Raw genomic sequence first — 27,849 nt, forward strand, 5'->3', positions numbered from 1 at the left:
TGTGAACTTGCACACTTGGCATTCCTCTTGATAATCTTAGCTCTTATTACAGACTTATGGCCCGTGAAATAACCAAAATAGTGGATTTTTTGTGTGTGATGCTCATAGCTCAAAAAGTAAAGGGCCTAGATTAATGAATCCTTTTCATAAAATGATTGTTGAGGCTATACCCCATTAAGACTGCAAACATTTGAATTTTTGGCCCTCATTTATGACAAATGTACCAGTGGGGGGCACACCCTGTGTCCTATAGACACATTCTAGTTTTTATCTCTAATTTCTTAACCACACAGTTTGCCTTACGTTTGAAAATAAGTTGTATCAAATAAAGATATAAAAGATGCATTATAGCATTTGAATCATGAAAACAAAACTCGGAACATTGACATACTTGATCTACTTATCAAAGGATAGAGCAGTTGTGTATAAAGCGTATTATGCTATACTTGTTATATATAATCAGGAAAACATAAAATACTTTTAACACATTCAAGTGAATAGGTATATTATGTTTATAGTTCTTTGAGAAAAGAAAGAGCAAAACATGAAAATATCTCACTCTGTCTATGTAAACATCTGATACATATGTATGTATTACATAGTACACATTTTGTTATATAAACCGCACCATTGGAAAGCCAACATAGTGCATTTGCGACCAGCTTGGATCCAAATGTTTGATTAGTCTTATTACAACTGTAAAACTACATACTAGAGGCAAACAATGTAGTCATATTAACACAACCGTTTTTCAAAAAGATTCACTTTTTATGCAGCTACATATAGTTCAGCATGTTTGAATACAAACAATCCGGAATATGAAACTGCCCTCACAGTAACTTCTACTAATACACCATTGTTAGAAAGATCTTCTTGCTTCAGTGGAATTTCAATATATGTTTGACTTGTTTCTTGCCATTGTACCATATCACCTTGTCCAACCTCTGCAAGACTTATCGTCACTTCGTAGAACATAGGATGTGTTGATTCAAATACGTTCTCCCACGAGGCTCTAGCTTTAGAGATATTTTGTATCCAACTAGTCTGTATTTGTTCACCTACAGGAAATTTAATATTTATCTAAAACACATGAAATGAAGACAATATCCTTGTCTGGTTAATTGGGAAAATAGATCCTTTAAAACTGGTTCTTAAATTATATGAGACAGCCGTCATTTACTTTGATCATTTTAAAGTATAGACAAAACACTAACATATTTGAACAAAATAGTTTGGTTATTTATGTAAGGCAACTTCACCTATTTCATGCAGTCTACATTTGAGATTAAACTAGAAACATACACTACCAGTAAGTCTAGGTGCTTCTGTCAGAAGATAAAATGTTTCGGATTTTCGTTGACTTTGCATTCGTATTTTATTGATTGCAGTAACGGATACGTTGTATTCACCATCTACTAAGTTAAGGCCTGTAAAACTTGCATAGTTGTATCCCGTTGAAGTGGATGGTACTATTTCAGTCATACTGACGTCATTTCCGACAAGCTGAACCTGATGTAAAACTCAAGATTTTTTAAATCAAATATCAATTTTTAATGGGTCAAAAATAGAAAAACCGAAATAAGAAAATATGGGTTTTATTAAATATAAATGTGTAAGTCGCGCGTTTCGCTTCCATGACAAAGTCGATATCAGCATTACTGACAATTACTTATAATAGTAAGGATATTAGATTAAAAAAAATAATTTGAAAACAAAATCGCCGTGATATTTTACTTTCCACTACAAGATACCTCAATTATTTACTCATCGATTGTTAAACATTTATAGGTGTAAGCTTCAGGATATTCTGATAAAGACTTTGCAAAATAAAATATGCAGTTTCAAAGCAATTCTGTTAAACTTATATTGTAAATTGCATGTACCATAATGATGTTGGTAAACCATTAAGACATTTACGTTCAGTGAATTTCAAAATAGACAGAAAACAATGCTTTCAACCAAGGAGCTATAAAAATAAATGTATTTTATACTTCTTTGTTTTAACAAAGACGATGAACTGCAACGTGTTGGTTGAAACTTCTCTAAACGAAGCAACAAGCTTCGTCATAGAGTTTTGCAATCTTTAACATGTGCTATGAACAATCTTTCTATAACATCATATATTTTAAAATATATCAAACCTATCGTAATCAGGCATAATCAGGTTGGGTGCTTAAACTAATACCTACCTCAAAACTATCAACACCATCGTTTGCACTGAAGCCAGTCCAACGAAATTTTATCTCGGAGCTATTTCCATGGTAACTGCCTCGTGGTAAAAACTGCGTCGTTGAAGTAGTCATAAGTTCTAGAATGACACTCTCAGTAGACGGAGGGGCTTGTAGTATCTTCACACCGTCGGAAGACAAAGTGCTGGTTAAACCTGCCCCGTTCATACATTGGACAGTGATAAAGAGAGTGTCTTCTGGAGAATTTTCGAAAGTGTTACTTGCATTTTTCAAATGTATATTTACGGGAGTAAAACTTTGCAGAGAGCTATCGCCTGGTGATAAACCTGTAAAATGTTATGTAATGGTCTGGTTAATTGTTTACAGTTTTAAAATATTACAGGTTGTTGGAGCAAAACATCCCTTGGGCTGAAGAGTTCTTTCATGTGAGGAAGCTGTCCAGTTGGCTTACGGAAGGCCGGTGGTTCTACCAATATACCCTCCCATGCGTGAAATAATTTTTAGAGGTACACACATGCTCTTCTGGAAATTCGCCATTATGACCTATATTAGTGTCTTGGTGGCGTTTAACCAATTAAAATATATCATAATAAACTACATACACAAGTATAAAATAAATATGAATCACTATGATCATTCAGTATCCTCTATCCGCAATGAATGTGCTTTCTAACATTTAAAACAAACTGCAGCTTGGTGGAAAAACATAACCTATTGCCCAGCTGCATCCAGTAACATCAGACTCCATGTCAAAGACGTCCCAGTGCGAAGTTAAAGTTAGCTTATCTTGATAGTCGATGTCTTCTTCTGCAAATATAAAGTTAAATGATTTTATATAGTTACTACATTAAAGGTAGCATTCATTTTCAATAGCAGATTTTTACGGAAAGATCATATAACAATATAAATTGTCTGGGAAATTTTCGACTGTTCTCTCTGCCGTCTAATGTGTAAAAGTTTGGGAACATATTTTTCTCATAAACCAGAAATAGAAAATGCTTTGTTCTTACTGTTCCCATAATGTGTAATTAAGGGTAATTGTATCATAGCTCGGTGTTTTTTCTTAACAAATTTGGTGCAGGTAATTCGTATACACCGAGTACAGGGTGCGGTAACTAAAAGAGTGCAGGTATTTAATACCCGCACGCCAGTTACCGCACTGTTGGATAGGAAAGTATGCCAGCGTGTCTGGAACAGTAGACAGCGAAGTGTATATTTGATTTTCTGCTCTACCACTGGTTTATTTTACCTGGGCTTTACACATTTGTAAAGCAAGGATTTTAAGTACTCACTGAACTGCTGTATATGGCAATGTGGAACGCCTACTACTACCATATATGGATGGCTATGATACAAAACAGAAAGAACATTAAAACTCTCGGGTAAACGATTTATACTCGGGGGCAACGCCCCCTCGTACAAATCGTTTACCCTCGAGTTTCAATGCTCTTTCTATTACTTAGTACCTTTATAAACATGTCGCTGTCGTCAACAGTATGTCAAGAATCTCTGTATAAAAATTAGAGGTCATTTGATAAGCGAAGTAACGCGCTAGGGGCCAGTCGACAATTTGACAACTTAAAAATGCAAGTGAAATAGCATACATTACTGCCATAGATAATCATCTCAACTCCATGACATATAACTTATAAATGACGTTCCCTAAAAATTAAAGCCCTTCTCCGCGGCTATTCAAATTCTATTGTGTGTATGCAACCCATGATTACAACAGGTAACAGTTAACGGCCACGCGCCACACTTTAGCACGCATAACCACAGGTATTTTATATAGAATTTTATATAAAATAGACTCTACTTTGACTCTGTATAGAATTTTATATAAAATAGACTCTACTTTGACAGGCGTCACTGTTCATAGCCAGGATTTTCATGCTTTTTCAGTGACAATTTAAGGTTAAAAGGTAGGGCTGGAGCAGGTCTTTAAGTGTTTATCGGTCATTCGAATCTGATACAAACAATGTTTTGTCACGGACAGTCAAACTTGGTCTAGCATAAAATAACGTCCATGAACATCTAGAAATTTTAGGAAAACATGAAATAGTGCACGAACTTGGGTAAACACCGAGGAAGTGTAGAAAACAATAGTTTTAATTTAATGATCTTTAAAGAACCATCAATAAGTATACGTTTTAATAACTTGATTTGTTACAATAAACGTGACACCTTCTTATTCTTAAAATTATACTTTGAAATTCAATTGAAAGAGGGAAGTTTTTAGTATACTTTTATAGATACATTTGGTACAATGTCATACTGATACATTTGTAGCAAATACATTACTTTTCAAAACTTGCGCAAATTTTAGACTTCTTTTTTTTGCTGCTGCTGTTGAAATATGGCATCAGTCTATGTATTTTATGAACTACCCTTATATAAAACATATGATATTGCAGAGCAATCCATGTTAACATTAATGCTCTTACAATATATCAAACACGCTACGTGTAAAAGATACCTGGTACATCTCCATCATTGATATAACGAAATACTGGTGGAGTGAGGTCGATATAGATGGGGTTTGAATAGCTCACTGTACGCAGCTGGGCTTCGTTAACTGCAACAACAGTTACAAAAACCTCCGTGTTGTGTTCCAAATGCAAGGATTCTGCTCTGCCAAAAGAACGTCTTCCTACACTTTCAAAAGTTTGTAACTGTGTTCCTCCTTCTACCGTTCCTAAATTAGAAATTTCGTTCTTTGCAGCAATTCAAAATTGCATTGTATAACTGCACATCGCGCCACAATTTTGCTGTTTTATTGATTTACTTTGTCTTCTTCCTGGTAAATCTATTTGTGGTAAGAGGTGGAAAGGTCTTGTTATGGTTTCTTCAAATGTCACAAGAAACAGCCTACTAGTATATGTAAGAGGTGGAAAGGTCTTCTTACGGTTCCTTCAAATGTAACAAGAAACAGCCTACTAGTATATGAAATGATTTCAGAATCGCAATGACGTAAAAGTTTTGCGATTCGTACCTTTGAGATAAAATTGATGGCATTTTCTTGTTTTCATTGACTGTGTGATTTTATTAAAATGTAAATAATTCAATCAAACATACCTATTGCCCAAAGATATTCTACAATATCAGTCTCTGGATCGTTAAATGTCCAATCAGCGTGAACAGAGGACCAGTCATGAACAAATACTGTATGAGCATTCACATGTCCTCTTACGTCAGATGACACAGCTGTGTTGTCACATAATTCGAAATTTACATCATCAACAACGAAAGCGGATTTGTCTCCCAACGTACCGATAGAAAGAAAAATATCTCCCGTTTCATTTAGATCGAAGAAAAAAGTGTGTTTCTGCCACGCATATGAGTCTGAATTAGGTTTTTCATATAACGAAAATATGTGTTTATCATCGTTAATGCTAATAAAGCCTTCAACAGCAGACAGGTGCAAGTTATCTGACAGCACTAATGAAGTAAAAAATGTCAGGCGATACCTCCCGTTGTCCTTTACTTCAATTGATTGTTGAATTGTTCCTTGTATAATAACAGATGCATGTCCATCGTATGCCATGCTCGATCTTGATAGTTTCAAGCATTTGTCGTTCAAGCTATGCCAACCGTGGTCATGAATGTCATCACATACAAATGAGGATGCGTTTTCGAATGAATTATCAAGTACAATATTGCCTGAACAACTTCCACTTGATATTTTCACCGGTGGACTTGTGTCTATTGTGACTCCATTTGACGACACTAGTTCTGACACGTGACCGACCACATCACGAGCTCTCACTTTACTACATAATATTTCACCTAAGAAGAAATAAGGGGAATAACATTGAAATTGTAAATGCTATCAAAGAGAAAGAGTTGTGCAGTCCTTAAAACAATGATGAAACAAATTACATTCAAGTTTGAGTGTGACTTACACTAAATTCAAAAACAGAAAAAAAAGATCTTTGCATATATCATGGTACATATATATTAGCCTACTAATTACACTCCTGGAATGATTTCCCATGTCCAAATAAATTTTCTAGCAAGTGACAAATGCAAGTTTGATCACATAATTTCAATATTCTTCAGACAGCACTACATGCCACATAGCGCCAAAACATAGTTTTAGTCATTGTTTGACATTTTGTTTTAGGATGAAGTTAATATAGTTGGTTTATTTTAATGAATCGTAATATCCGCAAAAACCAAGTGACCTACTTTTTTCCGCCACAAAAAAAAATCATTCTGATGATACACGTACATTGTATAATACAGGTTTTCTACTGGTTAACAATTTAGACCTATCTTTAATTGTTATGTCTTCAAAAATTAATTTGCTACTTATTCAGACAATCTTATTTCAGAATAGTTTAAAAATCATAGATAAGTATCTATTGTACATTGTGGTCTAAACTTAATTTAATTAAATATATCAAGTACTTTGCATTCTGCTACACCAGTTCAATAACATATTTAGACATTATAGATGCTATCAAACATATTGCCTACTATATGTCACTCTCGATTCGTTACAAGATACTGATCTTTTTTATGCAAGTGATGTACAGTTACAGTCACGAAAACATAAAACATTATAGTTACTCTGTACAGTGTCTTTAAGTCCGACTACTATCGCTTTTATGTTTTATTTAAACACTATAAACGTTAAATTATGTGACTCTGTCTAGTTTTCATTTACTAATACGGGTGTCAATATTTGGCAGGCAGTGATAGCATCAAATACAGAAATAAAGCGAAGAGTTGATATAGTTGTTAAATACATATTTAAGAATTTTACTAATTATCTAGATTTATTTGGAAAAACAACTAATAACAATATACCGATATCATAAACTACTGAATGAAATTACCATAATGACACATTAAATCGTCTATAACAGAGCTCTGACTGGAAGCTGTTCTATATTCTTTTTTTCATTAAATCTATATATTCAATTAAAGCAAACTAGTCGATACATTTCTTGCTCACTTTGATGTTTATGGGTTTTCTATGAAGATGAATAATGCAAATACGTAGAGGGTTGTAATGCACTATATTTGTATTACAAAATGCAAGGAAACAGGTTGTCAAAAGGAATCTATTTTCATGTCTTTTTAACATTATTTGACGTGCTGCAAATTTAGACAGTTTGATAACTGCAGCTGCAGCAATTACAGTCTGATCGTTGATTAGGAAAGCTGTATAAAGGTTGATATGTTATTAAGGACCGAGAACGGCCCGAACGAGCAAGAAAATAAGGACAAATTGATAGCAACTAATCATTTTAATATTAGGAGCTTACAACATGTTATGTAAAGTACCTGGAATAAATTCTGTAGATGAATGGAATGTCTTACGCATTGCAATACCAACTGTAGATATAGGCAGTATATTACAATCATCGTCGTTTGTTGAGTGTCCAATACAGAAATCATATGACATAATTCCAGATTCGACGTCTGAAAATCCATGCCAGAATGCAGACACAAGGTGCGAGTCGTTTGATGCATTTATATCGACCAATGCTAAATGGAAGGACACACAAAGACAACATGTTTATTTCTTTATGAACTGATTTCAATGTTTGTGGTCTAACAGTACAACAATATAAAGAACAAAGAAATATACACTTTCTATTCAACATATCGATAACGCAAACATTTTGTTTTGGGGACACCCGTGCCCAAGTGGTTAAGGTCGATAGTTTCACTTGTCTTTCACCGACTCCGGTTCGAGCCTCGCTCAATGTGTTGAATTCTTCAAGTGGGGAAACCAACCAGTCGGCTTACAGAAGGTCGATGATTCCACCCAGGTACCCGTGATTTAATAACTCTCTGAGGGGAACCTTGGATCTTCCTCCACAATCTTAAAGTCTCTATATTATCATAATTGTGTTGGTATGATGAGGATTGATCACACCTCTGTTCAAAATTTCTTTTTTGAACTTAATATGATTGTATTTAAAAAGATATTGCCACACACGTGTATGTAAAATATATTCACACTAATTAAGGCAGAATAAACCTTCAACGAGAGTCACACTTGGACTTCATTAATTTCAACCATTTATGATAGTCTACATGTATTTAATTCAGGACCAAATCTATAAGATATGTTAAAACCTCTACACCTTCAGATACATATACGTTATCACTTTGAATGGAAATACAGCATGTTTATGATTGCACATCAGGTAAACCTTCAGTTAGTCACTTTAAAACTGTGCTATTGACAGGACGTTATATTACTATTTTCTTTATTTTACTAAGCACAAATCATGTTCTTACTATGCCCGTCCATCACGATTCCACCTGTAGGCGGATGCAGATCCAACATGAAGCCATCAGACACAGCTGTAGAATGAAGTCCAGCAAGATTATAGGCTTGAACAACAGTGAAGTATTTTGTATTTTCTTCTAAGTTCAGACCAGTTATGTTATAGCTTGTTACATCGGATGGAATACTTGTTGATAAAGTGTATGCGTCATGACCTTAAAATAACAGATGAAAATCACTTCTATATAAACGTAAAGTGCCTAGACAATCGTGTGGTTTTATTTCTTCAACAATGGCGTTATTGCTAACATATGTTGTTTTTATCAAATAATATGTAATCATAGGATTATGGCATAAACAAAGTCTATAAGACAAATCTAAATATTTACTTGAAACATTGCACAGTTTAACTGAAGATAAAAACCCGTAATTGGATGGTATAAGGTTTCTTTGATTTTAGTTAACATATTCACAGTTTCATCTGTTTCGATGGACGATCACTATTTCAGTTCCAAATGGTGTTCTTTACAGATATGTCTGGCCGCTTATCTTTGTGCTGACAGAGTCATTATCAATGAATTTCATTAAATAACATAATGTGTTCTTTTCTTGATCTAACCGTTTACTACTTGTACTGAAATTTAACAACAAAGTAATACATATACCTCCTGGACTTGTGCTTAAATATAGATGATAATGCCGAAGACTGTTTGCAGTATTAATAAATTTCCCGGTCCAATCGGCGTTAACTTGTGTATCTAATGTTATAAAATCTGTGTCCTTTGTATCTCCAGCAATGACCTCCTTCACGTTTCTGCCAACAAGTACTGACACACCGGGAGGTGTTGAATATATTACGAGGCCGGGACTTCGAAACACTGCAAAGGTGTTTTGATCATACCATGCTCGAACAAAGACTGAATACTCTTCACGCTCTGTCAAACTTTGTCCTGCAGTTCCAATAATTTTAAAAGTTTACTAAACTTTTTAGATCAAGCAGACATATCTAACAATATGTGATCTGCTACAAACATTTCAAACGGAAAGTCAAATAATAACATTTCCGACTAGTAAAATGAAATCTTAAAATCAATTTCCGAATATTTCTGATCCATAGTTTGGCAAATAGGATAAGTATCAATTCGGCAGAAATACGCTCTTGGAGCGTGATTATGATTTTCAAATATCATTTTCCCGACATTTTGTATAGATCTAGCGTCGTTCATATATAATCATGATAATACAATAGTAGTAAACTTGGTGTCAATTTACAGTTCTGTTGATCTGCCTAAAGTGATGTATAGTGAGATTGCAGCTAAACACCATACCTTCGCTCCAGCTTCTACAATTATTTATAAAATACTGTGTAGATCATATTAAATGTATGAATGAATTATCTATCTTTTTAGTTTCTTATCGGTGTACTTCCTGACCAGTCTATGGGAAAATACCTCTTTTCAGTGTGAAGATACATTCGGTATTTCGACCAGCAGCATACCAAACTTGGTCGTCCGTTTCATGGAAAACGCCCTGTGGGGTATCAAATGCGCCTTCTCCAACACTGCAGTCATACCTTAAATAAACACAGTCGTGTTTGATGTATCTACGACAGTCATCAATTCATCTGAATTAACTGTACATTTTAACTCTATAGTCAGAAAACAAATTTAAAATCCTCATAAACAACAATGATCAATTCAATTTCATCGATAATTGGTAATAGATAGACATATAAGAAACAAAACAATTACCATAATGCAATACCGTAAAATTATAAATAAAAATTAAGTATCAAAAGCATTATACCAACGGAAACTTCGGTGTGACTTATGGACTTTTATTATGGAGGTGAAGGATTTTTTCTTAAGTTAGTATCTCGTAGGAACGAGATGAGCCACGAGATACTTCATCCGTGGTCACGGCATGGTATCTCGTTCAAATGTAATAGTATCTTGTTACCGTAAGTTAGTATGTCGTGCATGCAAAAAAGTGTTTCGTTACCAGGAAAGAGTTATTTCGTGCCTATGAGATACTTCCCCTTTCCCGTGAAATTAGTATTAAGGAGGTAGGTTACCTTTATATTTGTATGTGCGCATGTCCAACCGGAAGCTAACGTGACGATTTACGACGACGTTTACGACAAACTAAATGTGTTTGTATATTCATTCTTCTGAAAACAAATCATAGACCTGTCTTCGATCTGAGGCTTTATGGTTTAATAATGTAGAAATAATGAATAAATTGCCGCAGAAACGCTTCAAAACAATGTTGCCTTAAAATGACGTCATTGACGTCATGACGTTACGTGTCAGTTACCGCGCAAAATAAATAGCTTTTATCTTGAAAGTACGTAATTCTGTGCACTTTCTTTATTCAAACTATTTTCAAATAACTATTATTTGCTGAAATATTTTTTATGAGTATTTTGCTCTGAATAATAATCAATATTTTGCTTCTTTTATGTAGTTATATTGAAATGTTATGCGGAATGTAAGAAAATGGATGATGGTAACCAATGTTATTTGGAATATAATTGGGTGAGAGGTTACTTGTTACGGCCATTTTCAAATAAAAAATCTAGCAGTTTGATTTGTAATACCTATTTTTCAGGTTCCGTTGATAATTTGTTACTTATATACTAAAACTAAGATCTAAAATTGTTCAAATTTCAGTAGAAAATTGTGGTTTCTTGAATTTAATTGATGTTACCATGGAAACGAAGCCCGTGACCTATGTATCTAACCGTAAAATTCAAAAGCGTTGACACTAGTCTATTTAAGAAACACAGCTTCGGCTTTTTATTTTCATTTCAACAATATCCATGAGAAAAATAGTAGCATGCTGAACGATTTTTCCATGAAAAATGCCAGACGAGGGGTACTGCTGTAAGTATTCTAAGCTTAGAAATTTATTTGAATAAATGCAGATAACACGAAAATATAACTTACGTTAGAAATAATATGTTTTAAAGCTACATAAACTAGAAAGATAATCTTATTTAATATTATTGTATGAGAAATTACCACAAAAAGCAAGATATAAGCCATTTTAAACATCTCTGTTGCCATGGTAACTTTAAACTTTAAGAAAAATAGGGTACCATGTAAAGTGCTTGGTATTTTGCTAAATAATATTACCCAAATATTCCATGTTGGTGGTTAACAGAATGGCACTGAAGCCGTCGAATACCCCTATTTTTATACATAGTTGTTTAAAAATGAGAGAAAATGCGTTACCATGGAAACACGAGCCCCGCGACATATACATTTTAAGCTTATATTAGAAAGCTAACGTGCATACTTGTAAAATCATCAATTATGCAGACTTCTACGGATATAAATGAAACTAAAATACACTGAAAAGTGTTAAATATCAGTATTTTCCTTCTTCTTTCAATATGAAATACCTTTGGAGGGTCATGTTCTTCAAACCTGGGTAAAAATTGAACTTGAAGGGACAGAGACAAACGGAACTGAGATTTTAGCAGTTAAAACTTCATATTACACGAAATACAAAAAAATGCTGCGGTTCAACTAATTTGAATTTACCCTTGTAACAAGGTAACCTACCTCCTTAATATAAAACTAGCGCATACTTGTCAAGTTGGATATATACCATAACGTATTTCTCTTCACGTGACGTTATATTGTATGGCACAATATTGATATTCACACAGGAGCTATTATGAATAAACGATAAATTTTAAACTAGTTAATAGAGGTTGTATAATATTTAGTAACTCTGATCTCACTGCATGAATATACAACTGAAAATTACCATAAGGGCTGTTTTCCTTTGACTGATTTCAAAGACCATTTTCCGGCAAGCATCATATTTATCGGTGATCTTGACAAACTTTGGTCCTCGGTTGGAAAAGTAATATCTATGAAATCTCGAATTTCAATAAGTGTATTCGGATTGCCTACAAAAAGACAAAGCAAATATGTATTAGCTGAATACAGAATTACAGATTTGCTACAATATTCAAATATTGAGATCTACTGAATGTTATTACATGTACATCACGTTTCAAAAATCAAATCCACATTTCCCTGTATTCTATAAATGACTGATTTTGATGCGTGTGCGTGTAAACAAAATAATGTATCCAGCGACATACAACTGAACGGATTTGATTGATGTCGATTTGAAAACAAGCATGCGATCGCAACATTTAATAAGCCTATAGCTATTGACTTGAACATTACCGTTCTACCGATGGAATTTTTTTCTATTACATGTATTTACTTGAAAGCGCATGTTTCTTTACATTTACGTTGTATTTAACTCTAATTCGGATATTATACAAATATTTTAACTAATCGCCCTCAATATTATTGATATATTTCTGTTTGAAAAGTGGTTTAGAGATAAACTAGGTATTCTTATATCTTTTTCTTAGCAGGTAAACATATATAATCTTTAATGATAATAATAAAAGAAACTTCTACAAACCACTTCCACTGCTATCAATGCAATCACCGTCGCTGGCCGTGCATAGTTTTCCTTCAGAAGCACAGACACAGTGTCCATAGCATGTATGGCTTCCACATCGGCGCACGAGTTCTAATATCCCACCATAAAGTAAGTTAAACTGGGAATGCAGTATTTCGCTCGACAACCCAACCTTAGTTATGATAAATAATATAAGTAAAATATGAATTATTATATTCATTATAAAGTTGACTGTCGTTTCAACTTGTTTATTTACAAATTCTGCTTAGTTCAATTCCAGTTCATTCCGGAACAAGATCAATATAATTATACAATAAATAGATAAAAATCATATTCACAGAGAAAACATAAAACTCATTTGCTCATTTCTGCAAATGGTATGTGGGGGATAACTAAAACATTTTAAGTAAAGCATTCACTTTAGGGTCTTGTAAATATTGTGCACTTCGCATTCGCATGTCAGCCAAACAAATTTTAGTCTATACAGATTTTTACCTGGTATCAAACTACAGACAACCGAATGCACAACTTATCAATAATTATGAACAAGCCTTTTCTTAGCAGTAGATAAACGATATATGAAATAAATCTCTAATGTTTTCTTTGATTTACATGCGTATTTGTTATCAATTTCAAATTGCTATAACAAAATTTCTTACAGAATTCTTCGCAGAGATGCTGATGAACACAGAGTTATATTTTGAGAGAGGTTTGGTATTCAATGTATACGTTTGTACAAACCCGTCTCCGTGAAAGGGTGCGTCGCTGTTGTGCGTGATCACAAATGGTACACCGGGAATCTAAAAGATGCAATAATCAAGTGAAATTGATCTCTTTATTCATCGCTAAAGAATAATATCCTATAGGTATGAAAAATTATAAGTCTGTTACTTTTATAGTTTATACAGATTGATTTTTATTCTTTAACTCTTGCTTACTTAAGGTAGTGGACCCGTAAAGACAATCGGCAATTTCCGTTCGTTTCTGTATCCTCCGTACGTGATTTCGGCATTCTCCGGTTATTAAAAGTAATTTCTGCAAAAGCCGAAGAATGAAGAAATCACATATGAAGGATACAGAAAAATCCAGTTGTCATTAGGATCCATTACCTTATAGATGATCATTTTATTTAAAACATTACCCTTTTCTATGAAAAAACAAGTGCTTTATATACTAAAAAGAAAATAACGATTTCAAAATGTTTGAGTTAGAGAGTTTTCTGGGTTTCAAGTATTTACTAATATTCGGCTCCACTTAGTATTATTGTTTCAGGTATTAATGGTTCTAGTACCTCGTTTAGATCGTTGCCCATATACTGGCTTCCGATGTTGATGCTATATGATTCTATTTCAGAATGTGCATCTTCAAATCCGAGCCAAGCCAGACTAATAGAAATAGGTGTCCATACCATATATTGCCCTGGCTGACGATTTAACATTGCTGCATGATCAGTATTGACAGCAAAAGTACCTAGAGTGAAATGGAAAGTTACAATGAAATAAAATTATACATGAAAACACTATAACTTCATCATTTAAACAATTGTTCCGTGCCTGATGTCGTGTATTAAATGCTATTATTTGTCCTTAACATACGTTTTGGTAGACTACTTGAATGGTGAAGAAATTATAAATTGAAATGAATACCAAATGTGAACAGAAAACAGTCTCTACATCAGAATATCACTTTTATAATATATTTATGTTCTCTTAAGTATGATACCTCGTGTAGGTGGAGTACTGTCCACAAGAATGTTTTGGAGAATAGACTCTGAACATAATTTAGCTCCATTGCAGGAAACTAGTTTGATGTCATAATAACTTCCGTCATGTAGATCAAGACCGGTTAATGTGTAATCTCTCACAATACCTTCAACCTGTACAGGACAACATATTAAATTTTAGCACGTGAGTTTCTGTTTCTCCATCGTGATCAGGCTTTTTCTGCATACGTCATATTTTTAACGAATTTCATGAAGTTATGAAAAACACTTTAAAATGTCTTAAACGGTATATAATTATTGACTTATCCACCTTTTTGTAAAAACAATCTTGATTTCTTTCAAAGTTAATACCATTTATATTACACATCAAAGAACCTTTGAAATGACATTGAAGTTATATCTGAATCTTACATAATAAATAAGCTGCAATTAACGAATGATCCTTTAGGCGGATCAAAAAGTTGCTTGGTAATTCTGCTTTCAATCTTCATACAAAAGAACATGTGTCTACAGTGATATTTTAATTAGTCTTGAACTTTGTACAACCTGTCAAATTGTTTATACATTTTTCGAACTGTTAATTTGATATTTAGTTCGCTCTCACGAAGTCGATGAGACTGGCAAATTTGTTGTTCAAGTAATCAATTGTTCGAGCCGCTGAATCTTATACATTATACATGGATTTTGCCGAGACCAGACGATAAGATCGAGCGAAGTTTGGCGTTCGAAATGTCCTAGGTCATGTGAACGAAGTTGAATTGTATACAGGAGCTTTTACATTTCGTTAGATCTCAAAACATCGCTTATCGTTTTTAAAAACTTTAAAAAATTTGACTTGAGAATGATTAAAGAAATAGCAAAATTTAGAACTTAATCATAAAGATAGACTTAATTGAAAGGAATATTCGTCATATGCTAGACAGCCCCTTTTGCATTACTAAAGAGTTACATACTGAACAAGGTTTATGCTGGGTGAACATTACATAATCTTTTCTGTTGACAATATAATTACTTTCAATTAAGGGTTTCCTTACTTGTACTGCGGACAAATTAAAATCTCCTCCAATATGTGATGAGATGGAAATGTATTGACTATAAATAAAAGATTCTTCGTCATTCACTACCCAATTAACTCTGATCAGTGATCTGAGAACACTCGTCCCGTCCTTGGTACTGCCAACAGGAGAAAGGGTCAAAGGCGTAGCAAATACAGGCGGTGTTGCATCGACAAGAAAGCTATTGGACGTTGATTCTACATATTTGCCTATCAAATAATTTGCAGGATAGAATTAGGCAAAGAGTGAAGGTACTATATAGTTCAATAGTAAAGGCGTCATCTATTTTCATGTCATAAAAATGCAAACTTATGGTATTACTCCGTGTTACTGAATTTAAACCTGAACTCAATTTAAGGCAGTTCCACATTTTTATTTTCTGTAGTTTCTATTAGTGCAAATTTCACTTTCTCTTTTGATTGTAGTTCTGACGCTAGTCAAATAAATTTTAAAGTAAATCCAAAAGTCGGCTTAAATAAACCCGAGTACAACAAATACAAAATAACGCATTAAAATATCACCTGCATTGTTATACGCTCTAACTGTACAAAATATTCTGTTATTTTGAGGTAAGTTGTTCGGCAGATCAAATATAAAAGCTTCCTCCAGGTTATGACAGTCTGTTGCAGTTACGATATCATCTGCACCTTTTGATGTACCTGCTCGCCATACGTATTTATTTATCTGTGACTGTGGATCATTGAAACCATACCATTTACATCCGATATAAGTTCTGTAAAATAGAACACGTCGTCATTTCTTGAAACTAAATATTGTCTTTAATGTTTTCAAAAATCGCTAATCTTTTTCATTGCATCGTCCATAGTCGGTCATACATTCATATATCTTATCATCGTTCTCATCAAGGATTCGACTGACACAGATGATATTATTTGCATGTGTTTTGTGTTTTTCCTCAATGTTTTAAATAAATGTTCAAGTGTAAAATAAAGGCAATATATTATACATTACTATGTGACATTGATTAAGGATTAAGCTAAAAATCGCCAGCATTTTCCTGTTACTATAATGTCCATATTTTGTACTTCATTAAAGACCAGTAACATTATCAACATGTTTAATTTACACTATAACATGACTCTTATATACATCGCTGGTCAATAGTTTGTGTTATTGACTGGTCTATAGTTCAAAATTGAATTTTGCTAGGCTAGTCAAAAACAGAAGATAAAAACATGAAAAGTTATTTCTGGTGTCATGCAAGGAACGCTAATTGACAGGCCGTTCAAAAGTCTGAAAATATTGTCACAGGTCTGCAAGTCATTCAATAAATCTATAATATTACGTATTTTGTGTAGTATTGTCTTACAGTGCTGACTGATATTGTATATCTTTCGCACGAGTGCCGTCCATTACATATCCTTTTACTGGCGGCGTTGTGTCTACAATAAATCCATCGGATGAAGCAGACGTACATAGGTCGGCTGTATTACACGCTGTTATTGTTACAAAATATTTAATACCCTCTGCCAGTTGCAAAGATTTTAATTCAGTATCTGAAAAGAAAATGGATTTATGATGCAATATGCACTTTGAGTTCTTTAATCAAATTTTATTACATTGTTTAAAGACATCTTACAGCGTTATATTAATATAAATATAATGTATCATCTATTTTGCCGACATTATATTTGCCGTATATAATTTTTTCTTCACTTTAATATTTTAGTGTATTTTTCTTAAAAGATAACTTCATATCATATCAATATATTTATCACGTATTTTATTATCATATTTACATTCTTTTAATCCATTTGGCTGTTTTCCTTTGACATCTTCACAACCTTTGCACATCCCAAGGCTAATGAAGTACTCTTTAATAGGAGTATGCGGATCAAAGAAGCCTTTCCATCGTGCATGTACACTAGATGAAGTTTCAATGTAATCTAGGTCAATATAGTCAGTATCTGTTTGCTTAGAGCCGTCATACACATTGCCAGCTTCCGGTTCTGATGAATCAACGACAAATGCCCAAGAAGATGCTACCGAAAACTGTCCTGCATTATTATACGCCTGAATATTTTAAAGTTATGTGTAAGTCGAAAATAAACTGACGATATCATAATTAAACGATTATTCTCATATAAATTTTATCATTGAAACGAATTGAAACGTTGCACTTATAAAGTATTATTACATACCAAATAATTTTGTCTGCTAGCTATATTTAGTTGTTATAGAAAAGCGCAGCGAAACCTCTTTCCAGTAAATATCTGATGAATAAAACTTAAAGTTTGAAACGAAAGAACCGTGTAACATATCAGCGTCAGGTGGTTTGTTTTGTTCACATACAATGTACATGCAAATAATCGAAAATGAACTGAATTATTTATTTAACAAATGGTACACCAAAGAGGAAATTTCACATTCAAAGAACGTGGTCGCCAATATAGCACTCCACTTACTGGTCTGCTAGCGCAACATATCATTCTTTGATTCCCTTACCCATGTTCCTTTATTGACCGTATAACATATTTGCTGTAAGTTTTAAAGGTTTGTCCAGTTGTTACAAAACAAGAGCTCGTACTTCAACAACATATCAATTAAACGTACCTTAACGTTAATAATGTAAGCATGTCCTTCTGTAAGTGAAAGTGGACTATCCTCTGGAGTGCTCGAACATTCATCTTCCGTATCAATGTACGCCATTATGTTGTCATATCCACGTTGTGTTCCAATAGACCAGCTATAATGCAAAATGCCACTTTCCATGTCACTGAATACTCCTGTCCAACTAAAAACAAAGACTATGTAATATGGAATGTGTATATAGATAAAATAACTAAATTAATGTAGCAGCAGATTATACATATACGATTGTTTGGACATTTTACGAGGGAATAAGTTTGTTTATAGTATACTTAACCTAGTTTGAAACTTTTCTTATCCTAATTTGATTGATGTCCTCTCGTAAACAGTTTTGAAAATGGACAAAAGGTCAAAAACTAACGTTAAATATATCTATGAAATGCATCTTTCATACCAGACATCGACGTATTCTGTGCTTGTTATATGCCGTCTTAAAACTGTTATACGACTGTCTGATATAACAGGGGGAGTTGTGTCAACTGTGACTCCATTTGAAAAACTAACGGATGACTGGCCGGTAAAATCATACCCTGCAAAACATTAGGAAGTCAAACAACTTAATTCTTTTAAAAGTACGCAATTTCTCACAGCAACGACAGATCTATATAACATCTATTCTAATATGAAAAAAACTGCAAGTTTTATTTAACATTGTAATATGTTTTGGCGCCTTACAGGTCCCGACGAAAAGTGCTTCCTTATTTGATCTACCATTGCAGATTAAAGACTAGAAATACATTCTGCATGCCCAAGGGCAGAATGTCGAGCCCGCCTGCTGTCTAAAAAAGTAACATTTATTATACTATTTGGCGGTGTCAGAACTGTTTAAACTAGCACCTGTATTTGCATTTATATTTTTTTTACCATTGATAAAATATATATATAATATAAAACTCTTTACTCTTTACTCTTTACACACACAAAAATATGTAACATGCATGTTGTACCACAGAAAAGTGGTCTCAATTTTCCCCTCGGCCAGTAATAAGACATTTACAATATAAGCTAGTTATTGTAAAAACAAAGGGAAGTAATTCTAAAAACAAGATTGCACCAAGGTGTTGAACATATGTGCCAAGTTACATCAAAATTCCCTTATGCATGAAAAAGGCATGCTCCAGACAATGTCATTCTTGTACCTGACCTTTGGACACTAAGTCTGATCTTGACTTTTGACCTAGGGACCTGGTTCCTGCGCATGGCACTCCGTCTCATAAAGGTAAACATTCTTGCCAAGTTAGCTCAAAATCCCAGCTTGCATGAAGAAAAATGCACCTGACAATCCTCAATTTGACCTTTGACCTCCAACTATGACCTTGACCTCTGAGATAGGAAAGTTGGGTTTACGCATGACAATCGTTCTCATTGAGGTTAATATTCTTGTCAAATATAAACAAATTTGGTCCATGCATGTCAAAGTTATGGTCCGGACAAAATTCAATTTCACATTTGACCTACATCTGTGACCTTGACCTTTGAGATAGGAACATGGGGTTTGTACACGACACACCTTCTCATTGAGGTAAACATTCATGCCAAATATATACAAGATTGGTCCATGCAAGTCAAAGTTTTGGTCCGGACAAAATCGGACGGACGCACGGACGGACGCACGGACGCATATACACCAAAAGTGACGACTATATCGAGCTCAGCGCAAGCGGACTCGATGGCAATTATATAGCAGAACAGTTTAACGATACATTTACTTACTCTGATTCGGTAATTGGGCGCAGAATGACTAACTAGACGTCTACTGACTCCTATTTTAATCCAGTCAACGTGATATCTCCCGTATCTTAATACTAGTAAATTTCGTTAACACCTTAACATACGAGGGATGTTCGAAATGAATTGCTTATTTTTATCTGGAGACTTCAAATTTAAGTTAGCCCAAAAGGGCTCTCTTCATGCCCGCGAAGTACTCCCCGTGGCTAGAAATGCAAAGTTTCAGCCGATGTATCCACTTCTTGAAGTGATGTTTTTGCCCTTTTTCACCGGCACTTTTATTGCGACTCCTTCACCAGAGAAGAAGATTGCATACAAAACCTTCTTTGCACTCAAAGAACGTTTGGCAATTATTGGGCGTTTGCTGTGTTTAGTGGCCCAGATCTTATTGCTAACCTTTCTGACGGGCTCAAAATAATGGACCCAGGTTTCATCACCTGTGACGACATTGGCAAACTGCTTTTTGTCATATTTTGGAAACATTTGAAGCAGCTTTTTGGCCACTTTAACCTGTTGCCTCTTTTGCTCATCAGTCAACAGATGTGGCACCCATCTAGCAGAAATCTTTCTGACTTTCAAATGCTTCTTCAAAATAAGGTGAACCGTTGATAATGATATGCCTACCTTTCGTGCAATATCACGAACTGTAAATCTGGCATCTCCTTCAATGATTTCCTTTATTTTGGAAACGATTTCTTTACGAGATGCAGATTTTGGCCTACCTGATTTCGGTGCATTTTTGATGGACTCTACACCAGACTCAAATTTCTTTTTCCACCGCCGAACTGTGTCATAAGACACATAAGAAGGTCCATAAGCAGTAGAAAGTTCGGTCATCAGCTGCTTCAAAGGACAACCAAGTTTTGAGCGAGCTTTGATGTAAGCCCGTATTTCATCTTTCTTGTCGACGCTTCTACCAACCATTTTTACTACAGTGGTCAATGATTGCGTGTATTCAAATGGCAAATTTTATGTCTTACACTTAGTCTTACATGTACATTTATACACCGTTGTGTATTGAATAACCCTATACAGGTAGGTATTGGTTTTTATCGTGCCCCACGTGGATATCGAGCTAGAGGACAATAAGCAATTCATATCGAACACTCCTCGTAACATAAATCTACTGCAGTAGCGCTATACATGAGGCATAAATCAGTACTTCCCTGTTTCATCTACTTGTTTACATATAGACATATCAGAATAAAAATAACAGTACAGCAGGAAAGTGTTCTAATGCATCTATATACGACGCCTGTTGAAAGCTTACAAAAACAAAACAGAATGCTGTTTGATGTAATAGAGATAGACTAAATAAAATCAGTTCTTAAATAAATTCCTACCCACCTTTCACTGTTGCAAAATATGTGTGACCATTTTGTAAATGCACACCATGGAACATTTTGTAGTTAGTCAAACCCACATTCGTTAATGATACCATATCTACTCCACCACGTGTTGTACCTGAATAAAAGGGAATGGAAACATCTGACTAAATCCATGATATATATAGAAATGAAATACGGCTCAAACACTATTTACTATATTCAAAATACGTATTGAGTTGACTGCTACGTAGCATGTGAGCCTTAATAACAATAAACAGCCCTATACTTCGTGTCGCGTTGATGAAAGTAATTATTCTCTTTATATGGACACTATGGAAAATATGACAGCTTTTAAACTTCATTGAAGTCCATTAAGCTCTGTACGTGAGTGCGTGTATTTTAGTGATACGTCCTTTCGTGTAAAAGTTATGCCATGCTAAAGCAGATTATTCTAGTATCATTGTCCACTTACCTATAGCAATTTCATATCCTGTAATACCACTTGTATGGACTGCATATCTTTCCTCTTCTATATCTATGAAAGAGTTCCAGTTCACATTTAACTCCGATGTTGATGTCTGTTAATGACACATTTTATTACAAAATAAGCAACCGATTCGATGTATATCGTAGGGATTACTACTTCCAAAGTATATATTTTATATAAATGTACTACAAACAATACAAAACCTCAATTCCATTAGGCTAATTTCATTAAAACTGGAACTGAATGCAAAGTATTGTAACGGCTGGAGTAGCTTTATTCTCTGAGTATTGATAAACAGAGTTCCGAAGATGAATAGTAATGATCAATCAGGCGCATTCGTTTTTCAAGACATGCGGATCGTAATAGAATGGTAACCGGCAAAAGAAAAAAAACTTGCTAAACCTGTTACTAAAAAGATTATCCAATACTAGTATGATGAATCAAATAACAATGGTTAGCAAGCAATCCGTACCTGATATAAGATATGCTTATGATTTCCTATCCATACATCTCCAGTCGATGGAGGTGTTAGATCAACGGTCACTCCGTCACTGCAAGCATTTATTTCTGGAAGCTCTTGAGTCCACAGTTCATGTCGAAGATTGGTGGCATTTGCATGGACACAAACAACATAACGACGGCCATGAATTAATTCAGCGGCTTCAAAGTATATATTGACGTATCCCAAGTCTTAAATTGAGAGAAGATATAATTAGGACAATAATGTTTATGCTATAGATTTTTTCAGTCACATGTTTTAGTGTTTTAAGTTTTGATTAGCATATCAGCAAACGAAGAAAAACATAAATCAATACCTGTAGTTCCACATTTGACTGAGTCCGGGTGGGAGCATGGATCGTGCAATACCACATCTGTCGCCTGTTCATAAAATGTAGTCGCGTCCTCTTCTCTAACACTCAAAACAGCCCAGGTATAAGCTTTATGTCTGAAATTCCGAAATGACGAAAGAGTACCTGAGATTCCCGAATAAAGAAAAGTAAGTCATGTGATCAAATTATCATTAATCATTTTGTTTGAATTTGAGTTAGTTGTAATTCATCAAAACATAGCAAATTTCTTAGTTTGTTTATTTCAAATTATAAATTATTTGAAGTAGTATCAAAAACTAAAATAGTTATTATGAAAAATGTTCAAAAATCAATCATGTCAATTTCAAGTCGAATTTCACAGATACCTCAATGTTGGCCAAACCGCCGACAGTATGTTATTGTATGATGTGTAATCGGTATCAGGATTAGACCAAATAGCATTTTCCTCTAAATAAATTGATTTTCCAGTGTGTTCTTGGTCTGTTAAACATACAGAAACCTTGTATGTACATAAATAGACATTTTTTCAACCTTTACAAATAAAAAACAGCGAATTATTACATTTTTGTGAGATACAGGACAATTGTATTATCATGTAAACGGTCATATGGAAGAATGTTTATAAATTGTTTAACATTTTACACAATAGCTTCTGAAAGAGCCCGTCTAAGGTACTTATAATCAAGTGTTATGATTTCAGAAACCTAATGGAAACCTATATCACATTATCTACTTATACTGCAGTTATTTCTCTAATTAAAGAACCTTATGAAATATTGCTGAATGTGCATTTCTAAAGTACCTAAATGATCTCCTGCCGCATCTATTACAATGCTTGGTCTAATTTCTCGTATGTCACTGCAGTTTTTGATATTTATAGATACGATAGCTGAATGTCCAGCTTTACTGTATCCTCTAACTGCAATCTTCCAGCATTTGGTAAACTGAATGTCACCTTCCAAGTCGATGGTGAATGTTACCTGCGAAAATATAGAGGTTGCAATTATAACGTTCCGCGTAGTACTTGTAAATGTTTAGCTGCAAGTAACAAATAGCATTTTAATTTTCATAAACTGGGTTAAGTAATTCCTGTTGAAGTTTCAGGTTTGATGTTCCAGCCAGTAAATGTCAATTATTTACAATGTAAAAGACCCAACTTGTATGTGTACTGATGTTAGTGTGAAATATGAAAGGCTGCTATGTAAGATAAAATGTTAATGTGGAATTCTATTATGAAAAATTCATTTCACATAACATATGAATGTAAAATTTAGATAAGTGCAAACAAAATACAGAAATTTTATTATATATTGCATTGTCATATACATCTAAATATACTTTTTTAGCATTTTTAGCCTATTAGTTATTTTGGACAATGTTTTAAAACACATCTTACCTCTTCTGGTAAGCTTATTACCGGATCTGCTCTTTTCCATCTTGTCAACAGTTTAGCATTAATTGAGTTGTCAGTGAAAGCCCATTCATAATGATCAATCACATCAAGTGACTCAGTTAGATCCTCAATGTCCGGATCTTTGAAATGTTCGACATGTACGTTAAGCTGAAATGTGACCATGAATGGACAAATGACAAAGTTTTAGTAAAAAATATCAACGATTTAGCTAAATCATGCGTTACATTGTAACTTACTACAAGCAGTTATCGCCTTGCATTGTTATTTAGTCAAAACACGTTTTTACTAGAGCAGATAGGGATATGAAAAACTGCTTATGTGTGTAGCATGCATAGCGATTTGAATGAATATTGCTTTAACTTGCTCTTTAATTCTGGTTGTTTTTGCCATTTGAAATAATGTAACAGATGTATACCATCCAAAAATGTTGTGGGTTTTTTTTCGAACAGCAGCTTTTTCTGTCTTTTACCATTGTGCTATTACGCTTTGTGTGTTACAAGTCTTAGATGTATGCAGCCTGTCTGTTACGTTAAACTTGGCAATTACTGAAGTTAAATGTTCCTGATATGTCAATGTAAACATAATTGTAGCGCAAATGCGCCTTTTATATAATATATAACACAAAATGCTATAAACAAAAGCATATTTGAATCTTCAAGTTTGAAAGAATACCTGTTTTTCCGATTTAATATACGAGATATGAAGAGATCCTGGAATTGGCGGATTAGGTATAACTGTCACGCCAGAACTTTTAACTGTATTAAAGCAGAACAAGCCAGCGCACAATTTCAACAAAATTCTGTATCGTCTACCGGCAGTCAGATCCAAACCACTTTCTTCAAAGGCATTGCTAGTTGTTATGAGATGTTCAAAATCTTTATGCAACACCCAGAAATCTGGAGTCATAAATTCATAAATATCACATTAACCAAGACATGTATTATCCTACTTTTATTTTGTTCATGTTTGACCTTTATTAATAATAATGGCGATCTTACAACAAAGATTCGAATCCTATCGAGGTTTAAATGACTTGGCCACAGAGACATTTCCAAACGCAATTGAAACACGTGTTGAAATAAAAAAACATATATACCTGCTACGGGGGCTCTCATTTCAACCGCCCAGTGAATGTCTTGGAGATAATGTGCTTTCTCACTTGGGATAGACCAGTGTGCTTGTACACGGTTTGTGGAGGACTGGTATTCAATGTCGTCATAACACTTTACTCTTTTATCCTGTTTGTAAATGGTTGTCAAAAATACAATCCATATATAATGGTACTTTTCCTTTATTCTGATCGAACGACCTGTATGTGACAGTTATGAACCTTAAATCGTACTACCGAATGAAAGACATAGCCAGTTTAACAGTTAGAGAAATGTATAAAGTTGGACTGGCGTACAAAGGTAAAATATAACTTTGTTGATCGGTAATGTTTTGACCGACGGCTGATCTAGTTTATTATAAACATTTACAAAGACGTCTATGTATTTCGAATCATAACTAAATATTGCAGACTTGAAATGTTTTTTTCGTAGCATGTACTCATGGAAGGCACGCCTTATACCAATGAAAAACCAAAAACGGAATTTACAGTTTAATGTCATAAAATGATTACCTCGGAAAGGTGGGAGGCGTCTAGATTGAAACCTAAAACAAATATCATCATCAGTTCTACTTCATATACATACCGTGTGCTTCTCTAAGGGTGCTTAACTCTTTATGTTCTACATACTAGGTGAAATAATCATTTAAAAAACTTGAATAACTGGTCCATGACTTTGGCTTTATATACACTTTCACCTAACCTAGATTTTGAAATTGGGACATTTCAATTCACAGAATTGTAGTCTGTCTACTTTGCAAACATGTTTGTTCCCATATGTCACAGTGAAGATGTTTAATTAAAAGAATAAAAATACCCATGCATGTATGTCATATAAGTAGCAGTACATTCTCTTCGTTATCAGCATAAAATTTTAATAAAATTGTTTTACCATCAGTGATGTTGTTGGTACATAAAGGACCATCTAGTACTGAAATTCCTTCTATAGTGTCACCCTCCACTACAATTGTTACACCGTCAGACACAGCTGTAACATTCCCAGCTTCCGTTTCAGCGATCACCATGACGCTATATGTCTACAAGTTTATATTTTATATCAATATCTCTCGACTAATCTTCGGTTTGAAAACTTTTGAATCTTAAATTGTCTGTTTTACACAACTGATACTTATTTATTACTATATTCATTTTCTGTTTTACACGAGCATTGTTCGTTGGAATATATAATGACACAAGAAGTTATAAATAAAAATATGATATAAATCATACAACCTGGTATTTTTCAAGTGTCAAGCCAGTAAAGGTGTGTGTTGTTTCTGTATTAGCGTTTTCACAAGTCAATATATTATTCGACACAGTCGCCTTTGCAATACAAGCAATGAACTGTATCGATTCAAACGGATGTTTGAATCCAAACCATCTGGCTGAGAGCTGGTTAGTATCTACTTGGTAGTCTATGTCATCAATGTCCGTCAGCTTTGAAAGGAAGCAAGTGAAGAGGTTCTGATAATGATAAGTTTTATAGTATGTAATAGTATTAAAACAATTTGTCCTCCCTTCGATCTGTAACCTCTACGTAGGTATGCTGAATTTAATATAATACTTGTGAGTTTAATATTTTGCTTCAGAGTCAAACTGCTAGTCGTACGAAGAATACCTAACATTTTTATTAATAACAACGCTTCAAATTGTATTACGAAATTTAAAAAAAAAATTTCTTCATGATTGGGAATTGTGAAAATTACGCCAAATGGTGTTTTTCTTTTTTATATATAAAACATACTTGATGTCACATATGATATTCGAAACTTTAAGTACTTTACAAAGCAAACACTTATTCAGTTCATTATTTCTAAAGACTATTACTGCGGTTTCGGAATTGGTATCAACATCATGAACAATCCCTGTAGAAGCTTTAATGGCACTGTGTTGATACTTCTCAGATGATGCTAGCACGAACATCCCAGCAGAGTCTGTAGCCTTTATAACAACGCAATATGTTTGGAGTGCATGTAATTGCCATGGCAACAGGTTCGTTGAAATTGCAGCACAGTTTGTTGGGGAAAGAGAAGTGCAACTTCCTCCAGTGCTTAAGTCTTGGAATGGTAATACGTCTTGCGATGTCTTAGAAGTTCCTAGGTTAAAGATTAATATATGTCATGCAGTAAAAAATGTGATTACGTTTCTCATTATTACAGCACATGTTGTTCTTTTTTATTACTTTTACGATTATGATTACTTCTTATATTTCTAGCATAATGACCATAGTTGTACTTATTTCATAACTGTTTTAGGACATGTATTCTAATGTTGACTTTATACTTATGGTATAACAATGCATAACATATTAATTCACAAAATTTATAATATAATTTAGCTAAAAAATAAAAAGTACTGAAGATCAATCACAATACCTATAGCAATCTCATATTTCAAAGGATATGGGTCGCCATGATCTATAAACGCATTATCGTCCCAACTTGCAACAAGGAATGATTCAAGATTATATCTTTCAACGGATAGAATGATATTGCCCTGGAAGTCTGGTTTTGTTCTGTCCACGACAAAAGGTCCAATAGTCTGTAAATGTCAAAGCAGATAAAATTCACGAGATAATATATAAGTTTATATCTAATATGATTACGAAATAATGTTTCAGCAATATTAATGAATTGAAATAACACAACAACTTCGTAATACTTTTGGAATACATT

The 27,849-nt window shown here is 34.0% G+C and overlaps 1 protein-coding gene across 2 annotated transcripts in view; it reads right to left on the reverse strand.

Annotated features, from left to right (window-relative positions):
• Positions 1-488: 488 nt before the first annotated feature.
• LOC123523194 (uncharacterized) overlaps positions 489-27,849 on the reverse strand; it is a 43,594-nt gene continuing 16,233 nt past the window's right edge. For both annotated transcript variants that reach the window (XM_053545119.1, XM_053545116.1), the window contains 35 exons: positions 27,550-27,715; positions 27,002-27,270; positions 26,408-26,611; positions 26,067-26,211; positions 25,688-25,719; positions 25,163-25,304; positions 24,739-24,962; positions 24,049-24,213; positions 23,455-23,632; positions 23,018-23,132; positions 22,638-22,768; positions 22,295-22,512; positions 21,808-21,913; positions 21,355-21,471; positions 18,674-18,809; positions 18,244-18,424; positions 17,430-17,703; positions 17,000-17,186; positions 16,191-16,402; positions 15,649-15,878; positions 14,614-14,767; positions 14,183-14,361; positions 13,551-13,691; positions 12,892-13,063; positions 12,214-12,358; positions 9,888-10,009; positions 9,102-9,386; positions 8,448-8,651; positions 7,482-7,685; positions 5,265-5,975; positions 4,666-4,884; positions 2,901-2,996; positions 2,190-2,515; positions 1,308-1,509; positions 489-1,058 (listed from right to left, as the gene is read on the reverse strand). In XM_053545119.1, coding sequence (XP_053401094.1) covers positions 769-1,058; positions 1,308-1,509; positions 2,190-2,515; positions 2,901-2,996; positions 4,666-4,884; positions 5,265-5,975; positions 7,482-7,685; positions 8,448-8,651; positions 9,102-9,386; positions 9,888-10,009; positions 12,214-12,358; positions 12,892-13,063; positions 13,551-13,691; positions 14,183-14,361; positions 14,614-14,767; positions 15,649-15,878; positions 16,191-16,402; positions 17,000-17,186; positions 17,430-17,703; positions 18,244-18,424; positions 18,674-18,809; positions 21,355-21,471; positions 21,808-21,913; positions 22,295-22,512; positions 22,638-22,768; positions 23,018-23,132; positions 23,455-23,632; positions 24,049-24,213; positions 24,739-24,962; positions 25,163-25,304; positions 25,688-25,719; positions 26,067-26,211; positions 26,408-26,611; positions 27,002-27,270; positions 27,550-27,715 — 6,882 coding nt within the window. In that variant the 3' untranslated portion in view covers positions 489-768. The remainder of the gene's footprint in view (positions 1,059-1,307; positions 1,510-2,189; positions 2,516-2,900; positions 2,997-4,665; positions 4,885-5,264; positions 5,976-7,481; positions 7,686-8,447; positions 8,652-9,101; positions 9,387-9,887; positions 10,010-12,213; positions 12,359-12,891; positions 13,064-13,550; positions 13,692-14,182; positions 14,362-14,613; positions 14,768-15,648; positions 15,879-16,190; positions 16,403-16,999; positions 17,187-17,429; positions 17,704-18,243; positions 18,425-18,673; positions 18,810-21,354; positions 21,472-21,807; positions 21,914-22,294; positions 22,513-22,637; positions 22,769-23,017; positions 23,133-23,454; positions 23,633-24,048; positions 24,214-24,738; positions 24,963-25,162; positions 25,305-25,687; positions 25,720-26,066; positions 26,212-26,407; positions 26,612-27,001; positions 27,271-27,549; positions 27,716-27,849) is intronic.

The sequence above is a fragment of the Mercenaria mercenaria genome, chromosome 1 (genome assembly GCF_021730395.1).
Source record: "Mercenaria mercenaria strain notata chromosome 1, MADL_Memer_1, whole genome shotgun sequence".
Lineage (NCBI taxonomy): Eukaryota > Metazoa > Mollusca > Bivalvia > Venerida > Veneridae > Mercenaria > Mercenaria mercenaria.